This window comes from Nuphar pumila, chromosome 12, assembly GCF_984573655.1.
Source record: "Nuphar pumila chromosome 12, dmNupPumi1.hap1.1, whole genome shotgun sequence".
Lineage (NCBI taxonomy): Eukaryota > Viridiplantae > Streptophyta > Magnoliopsida > Nymphaeales > Nymphaeaceae > Nuphar > Nuphar pumila.
Genome location: NC_143260.1, coordinates 10519108 through 10540479, shown reverse-complemented (window position 1 = coordinate 10540479; position 21372 = coordinate 10519108). Strand labels below are relative to the sequence as shown.

At 36.2% G+C, this 21372-nt stretch overlaps 1 protein-coding gene across 1 annotated transcript; it reads right to left on the bottom strand.

Moving 5' to 3' along the window:
• Nucleotides 1-1096: 1096 nt before the first annotated feature.
• On the bottom strand, nt 1097-13921 carry GLDH (L-galactono-1,4-lactone dehydrogenase). The gene is made up of 6 exons (XM_089983654.1): nt 13204-13921; nt 3651-3901; nt 3274-3459; nt 2301-2724; nt 1605-1745; nt 1097-1328 (listed from the first exon to the last, which is right to left on the bottom strand). The coding sequence occupies exons 1-6, from the start codon at nt 13846-13848 to the stop codon at nt 1161-1163; spliced, it is 1815 nt and encodes a 604-aa protein (XP_089839780.1). The 5' UTR covers nt 13849-13921; the 3' UTR covers nt 1097-1160.
• Between the last annotated feature and the right edge of the window lie 7451 nt (nt 13922-21372).

The window sequence follows — 21372 nt, the reverse complement described above, 5'->3', positions numbered from 1 at the left end:
TTGGCATAAACCTTCTTGGGCTGCTCTCAGCTGTGACAAGGGTTGTATCAATCGATGGAAACGCCTGAAGTTGTACTGTAACATGGCTAAATGCTCCATTTTTATGTTCTCAAGTGGGGCGCCTTTATGCTAAGGCTCCATGGCCATGCTTTGAATCAGAGAACCGGGTAAATTGGGTAAGGAAACTAGGGAAGTAAAGAATGCCCAATTGGTTGCTTCAGGCATGAATTACCACCAGAACTCGAGATGAAAGTGCCAATTCCTCCTCTCCATTTTTTTCTTTTTTTCTTTTAAATGAAGAGGAACCCTTGCAGAGAACTGGGTCACATGATGGGGCTGCACCTTGTGAGGAGTTCTGCTTTAGTGCCCCAACCCTGCCTTGCCTCACCCCGTTTGGACAGGGGATGGAAGACATGAAACGGGGATGAAGGTTAAAATCAAAACCCATGCGAGGATGGACTTATGCTTTTTCCCGCCTTGCCCCATTCTACCCCGCCGTTAGTAAAATAACTAAAATACCTTCAATGATTTAATAAAATTTCATATAACTCTCTTATATATAACCCTAAAGCTAAACAACCATCTCATTCTTTGGGCTGCAGCTTCTCCAATAAACTCTTCCTCCCACTCCTGGTCGGTGCAGTTGATGGTTCAACCTCCTTTAAGAATGGCAGTGAACGGGGGAGAACCGGGGCTCCGCTCCGCCTCACCCCATTTGGACTGGGGATGGAGGTTAAAATCAAAACCCATGCGGCGATGAAGGCGGGGATGGAGGTTAAAATCAAAACCCATTTTGTAAGTTTCCATTTCCCATATATATATATATATATGATAACTGAACATATTAGGTACATGGTTAAATGGATTAGATCCTATCCATAATTCATATTTATAAACACTTTTTTTTTTACAAATTTTAATTGACATCATTCTTTTAACAAAAGAGGGAGTAAACCAGTATTTTGATAGAAGAGAGGGGCCCCTCCCGCTTTTCGTGTTTTGGGGGTGGACACCTTGTCCCCCGCATCCACCTCGGTCCACTGCCACCCCTAGGGTGAACATAATAGCAGAAAGAAGAGAAAAAAGAGGAGCTCAATAGCATCAACAGTAAACGAATCCACCCACTCCATTGACAAAGAATCAGAACTGTCAAACAAATTTTATGTAGACTTCTCTAGCTGCTCTGATGGGAATAACTTCTCCAGAGTGCCATTGGAAAGAATTCTGTTGGGATCCAACTCGCTGCGTGCTTTGTTATAGGCATCAACAGGGAAACGTTTCATGAGCCTTTCTCGTAGCTCATGGAGCTCATCTTTGTCTCTTGGAACCTACAATGTAGCAAAGAATGTCAAAATAGAAGTGGCAGGATAGAACAGTGCCATTGTTCAATACTCGGTCCAGTGAACGAACAAAGTTCACAAACTCTAGAAAACAGAAATAACAGTGATCTTGGTCCAGGTATGAGCAAGGAGATGCAATAGAATTAGAACAAAGCTTATTCAAATTTCAATATAAGATTAGTTGACTAAGCAACTATAGCTTTTGACCACAGCTTGCCCCAAACCAAAGATAAATTCTTATACTCAGGCTAGTTTGACGATTACCTCAATTTTAGCCCAATGTTCGTATGCATAATACTTGTCCCATAGTTCAGTTTGTGTCAAATGACGGTACTTAAAGAACTCATCTGTTATCTCTTTCCTTTGTCGTGCGTCCATAGTCGGCAGGTACATGATTATACCAACCTACAAAACAAAAGAAACAAGAGAATTTGTGAGCCATCACTGACGGCACCATCATGAATATCGAGGTTATGAATTTCCTCTATGCTACAGCCGAACTGAATCCTCTTTTATTGTTCCTATTTTGAGGTTAAAAAAGGAAAATAATAAAAATACTAATAAAGTTGCATATCAAAGTTTCACCCTAAGAAATACAAGATTATGAAAAGATAGAAGCAAAAAAGCATGGCTCTAAATACAGGGACAACCCATCACCATTATATAGATCCTACTGAAGCAGAGTTATTAAATGGCTGGCTCTAAACGGGAAATAATAAAAAAATGAAAAACTTGAAAGTCACTAGATTTTTGGATACCCAAGAATCACCAAAACTTGGAAAACTGATTTATGCTGAACTCAGAGGACCTTATGCACAATTGGGAATAAACTGGAAGACAAATGAACCAACATTTCTTACTGAAAAGTGAAAACCTGGCAAACAAGCTTGACCTAGTTCTGTAAATAGGGTACAACTCAAACAAATACTTAGAAAAATAGATGTTGCCAAAGTGGCTAACCCAGGAGAATATGTCATCTTCAGCCAAGCTTGAAGCTGGGCTCATGCTGCTCTTACTTCTAGCAGTCCAACGCTGCTCAATAGGGGCAGGAGCTGGTACCCCTTTTTTCTCTATGAGTTTCTTCAGCTCTTCTATGTAGCTAAGATCTTTCATGCTAGGCTTTGAAAGTGTTCCAGCAGGAAAGCATATCTCTGAGACCCACTGCTGACCTCCACAATCAAATCCAAGAATTTCATCACTCCAACCCACTCTGTAACCCTCTGACTTGCTCCAGTATTCAGCCTCGGCAAGATTCACTCGTCTGACATGATCCTTGTTGAAGGGGTCAAGTGCAAGAAGCTTATCACGAAGCTCTGTAAATGAAAGCTCATTAACATCATGTTCATCCTCCTTTTCTGGGCTGTCACTGGCATTTTCTCCAACTCTGTAGCCATGCAATACCATTTATAAGTATATACAAATACATGAGAAACAGATGTAAGTAGCCATGCCATACTATTCAGAAGTATACATATAACAAGAGGAACAGATGATAGAAAACACTACTGCTACTACCACTACTGCTACTGCTACTGCCACTGCCACTGCTGCTACTACTAATAATAACAACAATAAACATTCTTGTCATTGTTATATTGTTATGATTGCTGTTTTTTTTTTTCGAAAAATATCATTGCCGTCTTGTTGCCATTGCTATTATTGTTACTATTGTTGATGCTGCTATTCTTTTGTAGGGAAGTTCACAAGTCATGGGGGAAAAGAGGGGACAAATTTAAGGAAATAGAAAGTCACTTTTTTCTTAGGTATTCTGGCTTTTATTATCTCATTAGAAAAAATATGGTCTCTTTAAAGGATTCACCTCCTCACCAAATTTCTTTACCAATCAGTAGTGGACAAGACAAAACATAAGTCCATCTGAATCTTGGAATAGTAAGCTACCATTTTCAATTGAAATCAGAATAGTTGGTTTTACCTGTACTTTTTACATGATTCAAGGTATAGATCACGGACATGTTGCAGTGCTTCATCCTTCCCATACTTGGGGACAAACTTTGGTGGACTTTTACTTTTAGAAGGGGGATTGCATTGGACCACCACAACAGTGTCGGTGTATGGAATCCACAAATATTTCAGATGCTTATTCTCTGCTAGCCATTTTCTGAAAGTGAAACAGAAAAAAGAAAGAAAGAAAAAGTGAATATGAATTTGACACTGCTACAGTCACTGGAACCAAATGACACAAAACATTCGTCCATACAAGTAAACCTATTTGCTTGACAAAAACATGGCAATCCTCTTTCCAGCAAAATGAAAATGCTAAACAATTCATCAAATGTAAACAGTAATTACTTGTGATTCTTTGTTATCTCTTTAATGTTTGAGACAAATGTGTGTTCAACCAGTTGATGTCTGTCAACACATTGGATGGTGACCTCAGCTACCACACCAAGTCCTCCAAGACCACAGCGAGCCAGATAAAACAGTTCTGGATCCTTTTCGCTTGAAATCTCTATTGTACCCTTGGCAGGGGTAACTAGTTTCATGCTGACAATTTGTTCATCTATGGGAGGTAACGTAGCTCCTGTGCCATGAGCACCAACCTGGAAGTGGAAACATTACCACCAGAAAAAGGAATGAAAAAGGATCAATATAATGAAAACTTGAAACCAAGGGAATGTGAAGTATAACAATGAAATGTAGTAAAAAATGGGAATTGTTCACAGTTTCAAATTAAAGAATGAATAAAGCATCAAAAGGTGGACATCGGTTCAGCCACAGTATGCACGCAAGGAAAAGGCAAAAGAAACTTCTTTCAGGTGCAATGCGCCAACAAAAAGCATTGATTCTAAGGGTATATCGAAAGCAAATGGATCATTGTGAGTGTTAGTTAACAAATTATGGCTGCAATTGTAGAGAGGTAATTAAATGTATTAGCTTGGAACTATAAAATAGTCTTGAAGAACATGGAAAAGTAAGAGGGGAAGAAAACCCTTAAAAAAAACATAGTAAATAGACAGAACCTCCAGAAACATGTTTTCTGTAAAAGGTAAAATTCAATTGCAATATATTATCAATAAGAGGGTGGTTGTGCAAGTAAAAATATTAACTATAGCATTGACATTGAATTTTCAAATATATGGATGCAGTAATGAGCACAAAGGATAATAGAAAAAATTCCAACAAGTCAATCACCCATGATGCTTTTTTCAGGAATGGGAACACGATCTAGAACTTATGAGGTCCACTTATGGAGTGGAAGAGTTCCAAAGGTTTAGGCCATGAAACATAAATACAAGATGTCATCTTTGCTACCCATAAGCACTGACTAGAAGCAGAATTGACCTTTGGCAAAATTCACCAATTCAAAGCATCTCAAAGAAACAAAGCCAACAAAACAAGAATAAAGTGATCTAATAAACAGCATGCTGAAGATGGGAAACTGGATAGACTACATGCAGATATTTGAATCCCTTCCAGCAACTAAGACACTCTCTAAAGACAGTAGCTTGATCCTCTGGTTGAGAAAATGGAAGAGCAGATCCCTATCACTAAGGACAATAGAGCTCTTTAGGCAAACCTGGAAGCTGTCACTAGATGGATATGCATACAATAGCTGGGCCATTTTATCAACGCCCATACATGTTTTACAATCCCAAACAGAGACAAACATATTAAATGATACAGAAGAGGATCATTGACAAAGGAACCAAGCTGGTGAAGAGCTTGCTGCTACTGACATGAAACTAGGCTTAGACAAAAATTTTGAAGGCATGAAGTGGTGCAACTGCAAACACAGTTGGGTTACATGAAAGGAATCGGCCTCAAGATGGTCTAATGCATAAGGGGCCTTGGACGAAACTTTTTATATAAAATATAAAGAGTGTAAGGGAACTTTTTAAAAGGGAAAAAGGACTACAACAGAACCAACAAAAGACGTAGAGGAAACACATTCTTGTGTGCTTGTATAAAACTATAAGGTAACTAGGTAGACAAGAAAATTCTCAACATTTTAAAGGTTTCAAAGACTTGAGAGTCAATGATGGAAGAGGTAATGCCCTTAAGAGGGTCAAATCATTACCTTTATCATGATCATAATTACCACTATCACTGCTCCACTAAATAAAAATTGATGTAATGATCCATGTTCTGACCCTTAAATCATCTTCACCTAATTTAAATTATCTTTATTAATCTCCTCTTACCTGCTAAACCTTTTTCTATATGAAAATAAAAGAATAAAATCCCTTTCAATGTCACAGTTTTCGGGAAACATCATAAACATAGTTTGAAAACCTATGACTCTGTCGAGTAGGTAGACAAAACTTTTTTCAATGTTGACTTGGGATTCTATCGAGTCAACCCAGTGATCATACAGAATACGCCTACTGCATCTAAATATCAACATTAAGCAACAATTAGGCAAATGATTTGGTGAGATCTAAATAGTATCTAAATATTAAAAGGTATGAATTATTGAAAGCAGATCCATCATATTCTTGTGTCAATGAACTAGAATATCAAACATCACAATCAACTCTACAATACATAAACTGTAAAATTCCACAATCAACTATAATGAAATGATTAGTATTGAACTTGTGTTGTTGATAATGTAATCAAGATTTTCAATCTTAAAACAATATCATGAATCTAAAATGGAAATATATAGTAATCAGAAAAGCTAGAATTCTGTTAGGGTTTGTATCTTAATGAAAGTTAACATAAAGAAAACAAAACAAACTCCACTTCTATCACTATAGTGTTAAAAGTGTATATATACTTAGTTGTCAAAGGCGCTGCCCCACCGCCTGGGCGACCAAGTCTGGGCGGTGGGGCCCTATATTGCCGCCTAGGCGCCACCTAAGCTGTCACCGCCTAAGCTTTTTTGTTTTTGAAGACATATCATGTGTTTTCTTCTTCGAGGAGGAGAAGCAGAAGAAGAAAGATAAGACATGGTATTTGTCTATTGCTTGTATTATGTCTATTATTGAGAAGAAGAAAAATAATAATAAGAAGAAGATATATTATTTGTCTATTGCTTGTATTATGTCTATTGTTGAGAAGAAGAAGATATTGTTTGTCTATTATTTGTATTGTGTCTATTGTTGTTGTTAATTTTTTTGTATACATGATTTTACTTTTTATGTATTGTTCATTCACATTGTTAGTTGCATGGTTTGTTTATTCAATTATTAATTTATTCTTAATTTGTTTGAGCAGGTTAAGGTTATGTAATATAATTGTTTTACAGTGTTCAACGACATATTATTTGTTTATTGCTTATTATTGATTGATTTTATGTTGTATACATGTTTCTTATTACGTTTTTTATGTTTTTTAATTTTTTTTATTTTTTTTATTTTGGATACTTCCTAGTGCCTATGACAACCAAGTATATATATAGCTATACATATGATAATGAAAACCTACCAATGGACGCTTTATTGGATTTTTGGTATTTTTTCCAAAAATTCTGACTGTACAGATATGATCTATATGTTTGTTTTTATAGGAATCAGTTCTTGGAGCATTTGATTCCGATGCATGAATAGGTTTTTATAAGTTTCAAAAATCAATGACGTACAATTTTCATAAATTTCTGAGGCTCCAAATACCATTTTTTCTATCCAAAATTCATGATGCAAGTGTCGATTTCTAGTAAATCAATCATGTTGAACACATCTGTACGGTCAAAATTTTGAAAAAACACTAAATTTTTTCCACTGGGTAGGTTTGGGACCGTTTTCGTTGGGGAGGTTTTCATTCCTCATATATATATACCAATGTATTGTACACATGTATTATATATACATATGTATATATATAGTATATATGTATTTTTATATATTTTTTCCTTTTATTTTATTTTATTTTTATCTAGTTCATTGTGAACTAGAACCAAACTAGTTAACACATTGTTGACTAGTTTGATAGCCGTTGGAGCTAGTTCAACGGCTACAAATAGAGCCGTTGACTAGCTCCAACGACTCTATTTGAGTCTCTCAAGAGTCCCTCTCTTGAGCTCCCATTTTGTATATAAATAGGGGTTATCCCCTTCACATTGTATCCAATGCTTCTTGCATTTTATGGATTGAATAAAATATTTATTTTTATATTCTAGAGTCTTCTTGTGTATGCCCTTTTGTGGGTTTTGTTGGTGTTCCCTTCGTAGACACTTGTTGTGCTTGCCCACTTATATCTTTGGTGAACTTTTGTGTTCTTCATTGAAGGCTCTTGTTTCGTTATATGGTATCAGAGCCTCATAGCTCTTGGAACCTTGAAAATTAGTTGCCTCGTGTTTCATGCTTATGGGAGCAAGAAGAAGTCTCTGGTCATTGGTGATTCAAGTGTTCGTGTGCTTACACATTTGGAGAAAAAAGTGGTTCGTTGGCTAGTGTGCTATTTGATTCTATTCAAAGTTCGTGGAATCATGATTGTGCTCTTGTTTTTCTCCTACATTCCTTTCCTTCTCATCTCTCATCTTCTCTTTATTCTTCTCCCTCTCTCACTCTTTGTAAGAATGAATGACAATGAAAAGGTCACCATCATGCCCATGAAACTCAATGATACAAATTATGTAATGTGGGTTCCAATAATGAAGTACCACATTCGGTGAAAGGAGTTGTGGAGACTAGTACCACATGGGGCATGCTAAGATTATGTCTTGGCTAATTAATAGCATTGATATCAAAAAATGCTTTATCCTAGAAAAAATTGAGCATGCCAATAAGACTTGAGAATACATTAAGAATACCTTAAGAATATGTATTCCCTTAAGGATATTGCACATGCCTGCAATTTGCAAGACAAAGTTTGTACTATGACCCAAAGTGACAAAAGTATTAGGGAATATTATAATGAGTTGTCCGAGCTTTAGGAAAAGTTGATTCTTCTTAAGCCAAAGTGGTACAAGGCCCCACCGCCCAGACCTGGTCGCCCAGGCGGCGCCCTTGACAACTAAGCTAGGGTATGCAAAATGTGTTTTTTGAATCAATTAGAATTAGAGTTTTGTGAAATGTCTTTTAATAAAATATTATTTTAATGGCTCTTGTGTTTGTTTCTTTTGACATTAACCCATAAGCAGTCTATTCTTGAGCTCTTTATGGTAAGTTCTCTATGTTATTATTATTTTTAATACAAAAAATATATAATTTTATGATCTCATGTACGTATATATATTTATTTTGGGTTTTTTGGACACTATTATGATTATTAGTGACTTTATGCATGTGTCAAAGCATGTTCTTTGAATTCTATTTGGTGCTTTCATTGAGATGCGCTCATTAAGAATTTTCAAATTCTTGTATGTTTTAAATCTTGAATCATTATGATTTTAAATTCATTAGTCATGTCATGGATGTTTTGTATGCTCTCATGAGATTGCTCTATCGGCATATCATCTTCATATTTATGTGTTGTGGACATATGTCTATGCATGTTTTATGTGCCACTAATGATTATGTGTTATTTTAAAATTGTTTTGGGTTAAAAAATTAGACATTTTGGGTATTGTTTTATGGTCTTAAATTAAATTGAAATTAAAGTTTTATCTTAAAAACTCTTTTTTAAGTGAGCTATTGTTTTATTGGCTCTTGTGAAAGCATGATAATTCAAAATATATTTTGGGTATGTTAGTATCTTATGTGAAATTATGGTGTTCATATGCATATCTTAGGAGTTCCTTCATGATTTTTTGTGGCTTTAAAGTTATTAGATTATTGCATATACATGAATTTTGATCTCTTTGTGAGTATTCATGATTAGTTGTACTTGTGTATACTCTTGGTTTTCCATATGGTTTTTTAAAAATCTCTATATATGTTTTTGGCCATCTTTAATGTTGTATGTTATTGTTGTCTCATAGTAGACTTGCTTATATTGACCATGCATATAATTGCATATGATTGCATTATTTAATATCTTGTTGTGTATATGATTACACTATACTCATTCTAAAGTTTTTATCTACCTTTATTGGATTTGATTTGAAACTTTGTTTTTTCAAATTGGTTCTTGTATATGAACTCACTTATTTGGAAACTGATTTTTGTGAGCATGTATTGCCTCCTTATGGCATTTGTTTTGTTCATCATAGATTTTTATATAATGCCTCATTTATTTTTGGCCTTGTTGTTGTAGTTGTTGAACCATACTTGTTTGTTGGGGTGAGTTATGTACCCCTCAATTTTTTGTCAGTTTAGATTGTCGGCTTATAGTTTGGCTATAACTGACGGCCGTTTGATCTCTGCTTCTGTGGGTGTGTTGTATCACTCATTTGTTTATTTGGCCATTGTTATTATGAATGCTTATAATTATGTTTATCTGTGATGGCTATCTATTTTGAAACCATAGTATTTCAAAAGATTGTTAAAATTGCTAATTTTATTCTTTTTTATGACATTAATTTGTTTTCGTTACAAGCTCTCTTACCTCGTGTGTTCCTCCCATTATACCTCTCATCTAAGCGTCATTATATGTAGACAAGAGATGTTTGTTCACACCTTTGTGTGTGTTTTTAGCCCATTGTTGGCATTGTGATTATACTCTTGATCTAGTCGTTGATACACTTGACTTTTTAGTGTCATTATATGTACTCATTGTTGTCATTGTGATTGTGCTTTTGTTGATACACTTGTTTTGAGTGTCATTATATGCAGACAATAGATATTTATACACACCTACGTGTGTGTCTTTGGCCCTTTAGTGACATTATGTCTATGCTCTTGTTCTAGTCGCTGATACACTTTATTTTTGAGGTTTGGAGGTCTAGTGAGGTGATTGCTTGTGGTGATCTAACTATTATTGAGATTTACAAAATATCATTTCTAGATATTCGTGGGATTTTTAAATCTCTTTATATCTTTTGCAAATTGTTGTTGATTTGCATATATCATTCCCTTTGTTACGTGGGATTTTTTAAAATCTTTCCATGAAAATTTTAAACTTTTACTACTTGGTTTTTCTTGTATGAAAAAATGCTTATCGATAAAATATCATGTATTTAATTGATAACATATATATATATGTTTTAAAATTGTTATTTGGTCCTTTGTACTTAAACTCATTCTAGGATGTGTGAGTGACTTTTAATGGATCGTGATTTATGGGATTGCTCTTATTTATTGTTATGTGCATTAAATATATTGCATATATATATATATATATATATATATATATATATATGTTTTTAAATCTTGTCCACATTGTTGTATGCATAAATTTAATTAACTCCTCTTTTCTTGAGTTTTTTTTAAATGTTATACTTTATATGCATATTGTTTTTAGTATCAATTGATGATTTGTTCTATTTGAAGTGTTTTTCTAAAAATTTGAGATATTATTAATACATGATTAATTATCTCTTCTTGATAATTTATATGTTCTTTAAGTGATTAAATTCTCTTGTGATCAATATTTATGTTTTCTTGAAAAATATGTTAATTATGGGCTTATGCTTGTTTAAAATTGTTTTTATAAATTTTATATATGAGGTATGTTCTTCTTGAATTACTATTAATGTTTCTAAAAAACTTAAAATTATTACTTTGTTCTAGTTGAGTGTTATTCTTGTTCAAAATATACATACTATTTTTTTAAACTTTATAACTATTTGGTTAGGATATCTTCTTTTTGTGTGGTTGAAACCTGTGTTTTGTTATCCATGCAGGTTCTTAAAGATGCGATGGATTGAGAAAAGAATATCTTTGATACATCATATCATGAAAATGGAGATAGCCGATGAAGGCGTTTGGGGATGATCACCAATGAAGACATTCAAAGACTTATATTTTCTGTGATGCGTCGTAAAGATGGAGACTCTCAATGAAAACACTTGAAGTCTTGGATCCTCCCCATTGATTTTTTTTGTATTTCTAAACTTTTAGTATATCACACCGTAAGTTTGAAGGGGAATGTTAAGTTGTACATATATATACATATATATATATATTTTATTTATAATGATGTAATAGGTAATATCCTCTAAGAGTATTTTCGTCATTTCACAACATTGTAATAGGTTGTACTCATTAGGGGTACTTTAGTTCTTTTACTTTATTTTGTTATTTTTGTCGTTTTCTATTTTTATAGAGACTATTTGGTCAAAGACCAAATAGAGCTGTTGGGTTTTTTTTAGACAAGTCAACATAGAGTTTACTAGTCAATAGAGTTGTTGAAACAGTCCAATAGCTATATTTATAACTGTTGGAACAGTTCAACAACTCTATTTGAGACTACCTCTTGTGTATAAATAGGAGTAAACCCCCCTCTTGTTCTCTAATGCTCTTCTAATGCATTCTAACTCACTTTATGAGTGTATTATGAATAAAATGTTATTTATTTTATTCTTGGTTTTGTACTTTAATGCATGGTATTGCCCTTAGTTGCTGTTTGTATTGCCTATGTTGGCACCTTGTATTATCTTACGGTGGACTCGTGTATGTGCACGTTGTGTTTGTGTTATCGTAAACCCTTTGTGGTTCTTGCTTATTTTGTGACATGTTTTCCATAAGTCATCATAGGAAAATGTAATGGTCTGCTCTTTTCCTCTTTCATTCTTTTCACACATTTTTTCAACAACCATCTTCCTCTCCTTATCTATGATGTCTTATCTCATGAATAGCGTGTGTTCCTTGTTAATCTTCATATCCAAAGATGAATTATGTTAGCATCTGCATGCTGCCACTTAAGAAAGCTGACAAGCTTGCACTGTGATCAGTTGTGACCAGTCAAACATAGAAGTTTAGTGTGCTATTCTTGCACCTTCCACATTATCCATTATGATACTTCTCCATGAATAGCTCTTCATAAACAAAAATCAAATCCAAGTCCTTCTTTGGTATCAACACTAGCACAACTTACTTGATGAACAACATGATGTTTTGACCTTTTATGACAAGTTAACCAACCTTGGAATTTTACTAAGAAATCATACACAAAATCAAGTCACTAAACATTGCCTAAAAGCTTATCATGATCATTTACAGGGGAAGAAGGGAGAGTCTATGGCTTGATCCAATTTACCTGAAAGTGCTATGAATGTGAGAATAATAGGTCACCAAATCCTACTCTTGTAACAGCCATTTTCCAATCCCAACTGAAGAAAAAACCTAGATGCAGGATTAGTAGATCACCAATGCTACCACTCTCATACATATAACCAATACCCAGTACCAGTAAAATCAAAATCATATCTACTGTTAGAATCCTGTGTTTTAGTATTTGACCTCTTTCCTAAGAGATGGGAAGGAAACAAATAACCCAAGAAATAGCCATCCGTTTTCGCGTGTATTCTGATTTGTACCTTCTTGAAGTTGAATTTAATGATTCCCAGCCAACTAGAACATATAGGAGACATCACCTTCCCTCTTCTTCCATCGTTTTTTTTTATGTTATTTGAATCATTAGATATTGAATTTTTATGAACCTCATTTTGTTTTTGTTTTCGAGAATTCATGATCATTTGCATTTGCTCCGCTCTTAGAGATTTTGAAGCTGGTATCATTTGGCATAAGAGATGTCATCATATTCTTGGCAAAATTCTAATGAACAATTTCAATGAAAGCTTTACTAGAACTTCTGGGAAATTCTATGATACCTGTCACCACCCATACAGGTGAAGTAAGAGGTTACTTAAATTGCCTTATTCAAGTTTAAGTCACAATAGACCCTAACACTTTCCTCAGATCAACTTCCATATCATAATTGCTCTACTCAATAACACGGCCACCATTCACAGAAGCTTCGTTCACCAGGTCCCCTGCCATCAGGTCACCAACTTCCTTGACCTTTCGGCATGGATTTTCTGGTTATATGATCTCAGATTCTTGCTAAAACGCACAAAACAAGCTTCCGCGCTCAATCGGATCCAAAATTTGAAAAAAAGAGAGAAGAAGAAGCCGACCTGGATGATCCCGCCGATTTGCTGCTCCCTGATGGAGGCGAAGTTCTGCAAGGTGAGGCCGTGCTGCTTGAGCTCGTCGACGAGCTGCGATACCCGCGCCCCCGCCTGGACCCTGACCCTCTTCTTCTCGGCGTCCACCTCCAGGACCTTGTCCATCAGCGCCAGATTGACCATACCCTTCCTCTGGAGGCCGATTCCATTGGGAGACAGCCCGGAGCCGACGGGCCGGATCTTCACCACGTTCTCGTGGGCGTCTCTGACGATCGCCTCGAGCTCCTGGAGGCTCTCGGGCTGGAGGAACGTCCTGGTTCGGACCTCGTGGGTGCCGCTCCAGTTGGTGACGGTGTGGAGGTCTTCGGGGAGAGGGGCGTAGCGGAAGAGGGCGGCCTTCTTGTGTTTCGCGTTCTCCGGCAGAGGGAACGAGTAGTAGGTGGCGACACTGCAGCCCAGGAGCAGGGCGAAGTAGCCCAAGTACTTCCTCATCTCTGATTCCGATAGAGAGGAGGAAGAAGGAGGAGATGGTGAGGCGGAGAAGGGGCGCAGGAGGCCGAGCTCAGCCGCCGGCGGAGGAGAGGGACGGTGGTGGAGGAGGAGGACGAGCGGTGGCGGAGATTGGCGCAGGGAGCGGAGAGATCTTGACAGCATCTTCTGCGAAGAATTAGGGTTTTTCTTGGTTACAGTGAGGGGAGGGCTTTCATGGGGAAGAAGAGAGAGGGAGAGCTTGCGAACGATGAAGGGATAGAACAGTGAATCTCGGGTATACGGGTTAAGATCCAGATCCGAACATGGATCCGATTAGATTTGGATCAGACGTTTTAGGAAAACGATGGCATGACAACCACGTGATTGTCGGCGAAAAGCTCAGATGATGGTACCCTGCCACGTGTAAAGTTACAACTGCTTTTTATGTTGGCACTAGTGTAATCACCTCTATCTGTTGTTGAGCCTCATTACTGACTGAGAGCTTCAAGTCTGATTTGACATCCTCACCGTTCATAATGTACATAAAGATCATGAGGTCCTTATGAGATGAAGCAATGGACGGTGAAGATGTCAAGTCATAGGCCGAGGATGAAGGGCAACCATATGCAATTGCACGCTCAAAGTCTGCAATATGATTGATTGCACTTGATCAGCCTTTCAATCTGACTCCATTTGAGAGAAGATGAGGGGGTGATGGAAGCGGAGATGAAGTTGAAGGCAATATCTTTGTGAAGATGTAGTTGAAAACGACTCATCTCTATATGAAAGGGGATCTTATCAAATGGTGGATGACATTGTTAATAATGTCAAATGCAGCCAGAAGGCAATGGGCATTCTGAGGCTAGTTAACTAAAGTCTTCACCGTTAACCCTGCCCCCTCGTTTACCCTCCCATCTCTCTCTCTCTCTCTCTCTCTCTATATATATATATATATATATATATATATAGAGAGAGAGAGAGAGAGAGAGAGAGAGAGAAAAGTAACTACATATCTAAAGTGATGAGAAGCGACCTTGCACGAGGCCAAATTTGCAGTGGGATAAAGGTTTCGTAGTTACGCTCGAAATCACCAAAGCATTCGAACTCTCAACCCTTCTTTTATCTCAATGCTTTAGTAACCACTGTTACTTTATGTGTATATTCATATGTTTTCATACTGCATTTATAGACATGAAAAAGGTTCAAGTTTTGGGACACAAACCTGGAAGAAATCTCTTCATCCCCCCAAGAGGCATGTCTCTTGTATTGTGACTGTTAGAATGGCCTCCAAGAGTCACTTATGGCCATACGACCTTACATCTCCCACTTGGTCATAAGGGACTTCCTGTGTTTATATGCTTATTTTCAACATGAACCTTGCATACACACTTTTCGAGTAATTTTTTTACTCACCCTGTGTTTATATGCTTGTTCTCAATCGAAACCTTGCATACACACTTTTTGAGTAATCTTTATTCACCCTGTGTTTATATGTTTGTTCTCAACCGGAACCTTGCATACACACTTTCTGAGTAATATTTACTCTCATTGTGTTTGTATGTTTGTTCTAAACCAAAACTTTGCATACACACTTCCTGAGTAATCTTTACTCATTTACCATTTAGACATATCTGAGTCTCATCTTACTTACATGTCGAATGAAAACATCCTCAGTGACTGCCTTGGTTAGCGGGTCTGCTACCAGGGGCGTAGCTAGGATTCATGTGAGGGGGGGGGGCAAACAGGGGTGTAGAAAAAAAAATTTATTTGCGCGATAGTCGGGGGTTTTGGGGGCAGCGCCCCCGAAATTTTTTTTTTGAGATAAAATAAAAAATGGCTACAATTATTAATAAAAATCTATTTCATATGGACAAATCAAACTATTTGCTGCAGTCAGGGCTGGGCTAGGACTGGGCTTTAAAAAAAAAACTTTAACTGTTTCGGGAGGCAGGACTGTGCTACAGCCCAGTCCTGCCCCCCTAGCTATGCCTTTGTCTGCTACCATATCACTTGAAGGAACATAGTCCACTGCTATTTCATTTTTCATAAGCATATCATGAATATATTGATATTTAACTTCAATATGCTCACTTTTAGAGCTATAAGCTCTTGTTTGTATTAGTCTTATAGCAACTTTATTGTTATAATATAGTTGAACTGAGTTTTTTGAAATGTCCAATTTCAACTCATTTAAGAAACGATTTATCCACAAACCAAATGTGACTACCATGTTACAAACAATATACTCATCTTTCTACGTATGATGTGCCACACACCTTTGTTTCTTGCATGACCATGCACTTGCCCCACCTCCTAACATAAATACATAATCAGAGGTGGACTTTGCTTCATTTCTTTCACCAACAAAGTCAACATCTGAGTATACTACAAGCTTTAAACTATCTGATTGATAGCATAGCTTAAGCTCCTTAGTTTTCTTTAGATATCGAAAAATTCTCTTCACTGCTTCCCAGTGAGAGAGCCCAGGATTACTTTGATATCTACTTACTAGACTTACTGCAAAGCTTAAGCCAGGTTTAGTACAAAGCATTACATATATCAGGTTTTCAATTGCCTGAGCATAGGGAACATTCAACTTTTCTTGTCCATCATTTGGATAGTCATTCTTACTTAGCTTTTGGCCTTTTACTACAAGAGTACATTTTTCCTTGGTACTTAACCATGATTTTAATTCCAAGGATATATGGAGCTTCACTCATATCCTTCATTTCAAATAGAGAACTTAACCATGATTTAGTCATATTTATCATGTCTATGTTATTTCTTGCAATTAATATATCATCACCATTGAGGGATAACACAATAAACTTACTCCCACTTTTCTTGGCATATACACAGTGATCCATACTATTTGCCTCCTAACCCAATTTGGTTATAGCATTATGAAAAGTCAAATACCACTGTCCTGTTGACTGCTTAAGTCCATATAAAGATTTATTTAACTTGTATATTTTATCTTCTTGACCTTTAATTTCAAAACCTTCTGATTGTTGCATGAAAATAATTTTATTTAATTCACCATTTAAGAAAGCCGTTTTCACATCCATTTGATATAGGTCAAGATCAAAATAAGCTATCAATGCCAAAATAATGCGAATAGATGTCAGTTTGGCTACAGGAGAGTAAGTTTCTTCATAATCAATACATTCTCATTGAGTATAGTCTTCTGCTACTAATCTTGTCTTGAATCTATCAATAAATTCATCTGCCTTGAGTTTTTTCTTGAGAACCCACTTGCTATCAATTACCCTATATCCATTAGGCAAGGTAGCTAGTTCTCAAACTCCATTCTTTTCTATGAAGTCCAACTCATCTTTCATTGCTTCCTTCCAGAGTTCAGACTCATTAGAATAGAAGCAATTGCATCTTCAAAACTCAAGTTATCAAGAGTTTCATCCAAATCCATGGAAATGCATAATTCCTCACTCAAGAATGTATAATAATCATTCAAATAGGATAAGGAGTTCTTGTTCTTTTCTGTTCAGTTACTGGTTGTGAAGTTTGTTCATTATTTACAACTGGATTGTTATACTCTAACTCTTGAATAGGTATCCGAGGATCATTTATGATATCTAGAAAGACATCATCATCTTCAGGATCGAAAATGCTTTCTTGAGTTTTCAAGAATTCTACCTCTCTACTCTCTATAAATCCTTTTTCAGGGTTATATAGTCGATATCCCTTTGATCCCTTTGGATATCCCATGAAGATGCATTTGATAGTTTTACTATCTAACTTGTCTCTCATTTGATTATGAATCAACACATGAGTAGGTGACCCCCACTTTCGTAAATAACTTAAGTTTGGCTTCCTACCAGTCCATAATTCATGAGAAGTAAGCTCTACAACATTAGAAGAAACCTTATTCATGATATATATGGCAGTGCAAATTGCTTCACCTCAGAATTTCTTGAAAAGATTTGCACGTGCCAACATTGATCTTGTCATATCTATTAAAGTTCTATTCCTTCGTTCTGCTACATCATTCTGTTGTGGCGTATAAGGCATCATTGTATGAGGAGTTATATTATTATCAATGTAGAAGATCTTAAACTCATCAGAGTTATATTCACATCCTCTATCAGATCTGATAACCTGAATTTTTCTTCATAGTAATCCTTCAACTTCATGTTTGTATGTCTTAAACTTTTCTAGAGCTTTTGATTTCTTAGAAATTAGGTATATGTATCCATACCTAGAGTAATCATCTATAAATATGATGAAATATGATTTTCTTTAATGTGTTTTTATGGTTAAAGGTTCACAAATATCTATGTGTACCAAAATTAACAAATCACATGACCTACTTTTCTTAGGAAAATGTTTTCTTGTCATTTTTCCTGATATGCATGGTTCATATTTTTCAAATTCTATATTTTTAAAGGAAGGTAATAATCTCATGCGAATTATTCTTTTCATTTTATTGACATTTACATGACTAACCTTAAATGCTATAAATATGCATTAACATTAAATGCATAATCAATATAACCAGAAATATTCATTGTATTACTTGTAGAAGGAGTTACATTAAGACGGAAAATACAATAGTCAACACCATACCGACCCCTGAGCTTCACTTTTTAATCTTTTCCAATAGTGACCTTGTCACCCTGAAAGCGGATTTCGAAGCCCTTTTTAACAAATTCTCTCACTTCTAAAAGATTCATTCTCATAGAAGGTACATAAAGTACATTTGTTAGTAAGAGATTGGTCTCTTCTACCTGAAGCCCATAGGTTCCTATCCAGACCACATTACTATAGGTGTTATTTTCCATATACACCTTATGATCTCCAGGCTTCAACTCCTTCATTTCTACAAGTCCTTTTTTTTGTTTTAGACACATGTCGCGTCGTCCCTGAATCTATCCACCACCCTGGAAGATCACTATCTGCGATCAATGATTCAGATATAGTGCATACTAATTCTCGTTCTCCATTTACTTGCTTTTCTAGAGTCTCTTTCTTGGTTCTATTTAGGCAATTATTCTTGAAATGCCTAACTTTTTCACAAGAAAAACATGCTCCCCTGATTGTAGTCTTGAAGTTTTTGGTTTGCATTGGTCTTTTCTTATTAAATTTATTCTTCTTAAACTTCTTAAAGAATATGCCTTTAGGCTTGAACTTGTGAGAATTTGTTGGGAAGGTTTCTTGAGTATTCATAACTTCTCCCTTTTTGTCTTTTGACATGTGCTCTTGCTCAAGAGCTAATTGCAGAGGGAGCTCTGTTAGAGTAAGGCTTTTCTGGTTTAACCTCATGGCAATCGACACTATCTTCCATGTTGGAGGAAGACTATTTAATATGGTGAATATTTGCATGCGCTCGGGAATATCATTCTCTGCTATGGTTAAGTCTTTAGCCATTACCAACATTCGATTCACATGATCGACCACATTGTCTGACTCTTTCATCCTGCAAGAGTTGTACTGCTTTAGAATAAGTAGAATGTGAGTTTCTGAAGTCATATCATACTTTTTCCTGACTTCTTATATCATTTTCTATGCAATGTCAAAATCTTTAAATACTTGTATGAGGTCATCTTACATAAATGTTAGAAGAGTTGCTCAAGCAAGTTGATCATCTTCAATAAACTTGTTATGAGTTTTCTTCTCTTCTTCAGTCGATTTATCAGTTAATGAAGATTTTGCATTGTTCAATACGTATAGGGTCTTGTCATGTGTCAATAAATATTCTATTTTTCTTCTCCACATTCCAAAATTCGTCCCATTGAGTTTTTCAATTTTGAACAACTCAATCATGACTATTTGATTTGTCATTTTCTTAAATATAAATAAATATTAGAATTAATAAAGTATATTCCAACTAATATTTCTAAATATAACTAGTTTTAATCCTTCTAAATTAGTTTATCATGCAATATGATCTTTAGGTATGCAAAAAACTCACAAAAATTGCTAAATTTAAGCACCTTTTGACAAAGATAAGTAACATGTAGTTTTTTGAAACTCAGAACCATTTTTCTGTAATTTTAAAAAGTATTTAGGAGAGGTTATGTGTAAACAAAATCACAGAAACTTGTTTCTGCAACTTTATGAGTTTATCAAAAAAGATAAACCTCTTTTCTGCAATTTTCAAAAAGGCAGAAGCCTTTGTAAGCAAAAATAGAAACAAAAACGGAAACAAAAACCTAATTTTTTTTTGAGTTAAACAGAAATGTTTGACCCTCTTTCTGTAATTTTAGAAAATATCAATGCCTTTTTCAAAATTATGAAATTTCTTGAAGTAAAGAACCACTTTTTTGCAGTTTTAGAAAAGTCCAATATGGGTTTTTTTGTTTTTTAAGAAATGTAACCCCTTTTTTGAATTTGCAATAAATTTCAGGTTTAATCTAAAATTTTATTTATTTATTTATTTATTTATTTATTTATTTTTTTAAGAAAATTGAAGAAGCGTCTTGACCCTTCTTCTTTCTCAAAACTGAAAAACCCTAACCCCTCTTGCCTTGACCTCTCGGCTCCACCGTTGAGGGTTTTTTTGACGATGACCCGTCGGACTGGAGGTGCCTAGATTGATCAATAAAGGCGTTGGGTAATGACATGCTCTGACGGAGCTACAAGCAATCTTCGACAAATCAAGCCCTCTCCGGTAGAGTGTCGCCTTTCACAGCGGGCTGACGCCCCTTTTGGCGGACTGTCATCTTTCACTGCGGGTCGAGCACCCTGACTGTCTCTTCCTCTCTTAAGCCCTTTGTTTCCTTCGCCCCTTTCCCCCTTTCACTTTTTTTCATTTTTGTCTGCCGTTGCAAATGAACCAAGACGTCGGTCAGGCGGCAGCTCACGGCGCCCGCCTCCGGCGTCATCCTCAGGTTTGTTCGGCGACACCCAGGTAATAAAGAACCTTTCTTCTTCTCTTTCGATTGACTGCCCTACCACCTCTAGTGGTCGAGCTTCACCGTCGATTAAGGGTTCAGCGACACCACTGCAAGAGTGTTCGACTCTTCGTGTGGTCGGAATGGACTGGGCGTGCAGAGGGTGTTCGAGGGAGTAGAAATTCTACTACGTGATGGCAACCAACGTCAGATCCAGCCCTGCCACCATCAGCCAGAACCCTGAGAGGTGAGTGAGCAACAGAGGACTAAAAGCCCTCTATTTTTTTTATTTACAGGAAATCAGGCTCAATAAACTCTGCCAGAAATGCAACACCATTTTTCTGAGGATTAGCTGCAGTCACCGGACCCGAGTATGAAAGTAAATTATTAAATTTTGTTTATGTACCAGAGACTGGGGTTTTTTGCAATCGATATTTTGATTGCCCTTTAGATGAATAAAAAACACTATACTAACCTCAATCTCTTATTTCTCTATTTGATTTTTTTAAGCGATGCACGAGATACTGACTGGGGCACACGTTCACAGACAAGGATCTGTCGAACCTGCACTCTGATACCAATGATGGAAAGCGACCTTGCACGGGGCCGAATTCGCAGCAGAATGAAGGCTTCGCAGTTACGCTCAAAATTGCCAGGGAGTTTGAACTCTCCCCAAAGAGACATGACTCTTGTATTGTGACTGTTGGAATGGCCTTCAACAGTCACTTATGGCCATACGACCTTACACAAAGATGCTCTATTGTTCTTGGCAAAAAACAACACAAAAGTTAGCCGCATATCCTGTCCTGTTTGTGATTTAGATCTAGTGTTTTTCTTTATCGCTCATTCGTTGATT

What these genes read in the sequence shown, in the direction of transcription:
- GLDH (XM_089983654.1), bottom strand. Translation starts at nt 13,848, where the DNA reads ATGCTGTCAAGATCTCTCCGCTCCCTGCGCCAATCTCCGCCACCGCTC. An exon ending in AAATCGGCGGGATCATCCAG is followed by an intron (nt 3,902 to 13,203) that starts GTCGGCTTCTTC and finishes TTCCACTTCCAG; the next exon opens with GTTGGTGCTCATGGCACAGG. An exon ending in GAATCATGTAAAAAGTACAG is followed by an intron (nt 2,725 to 3,273) that starts GTAAAACCAACT and finishes GCATGGCTACAG; the next exon opens with AGTTGGAGAAAATGCCAGTG.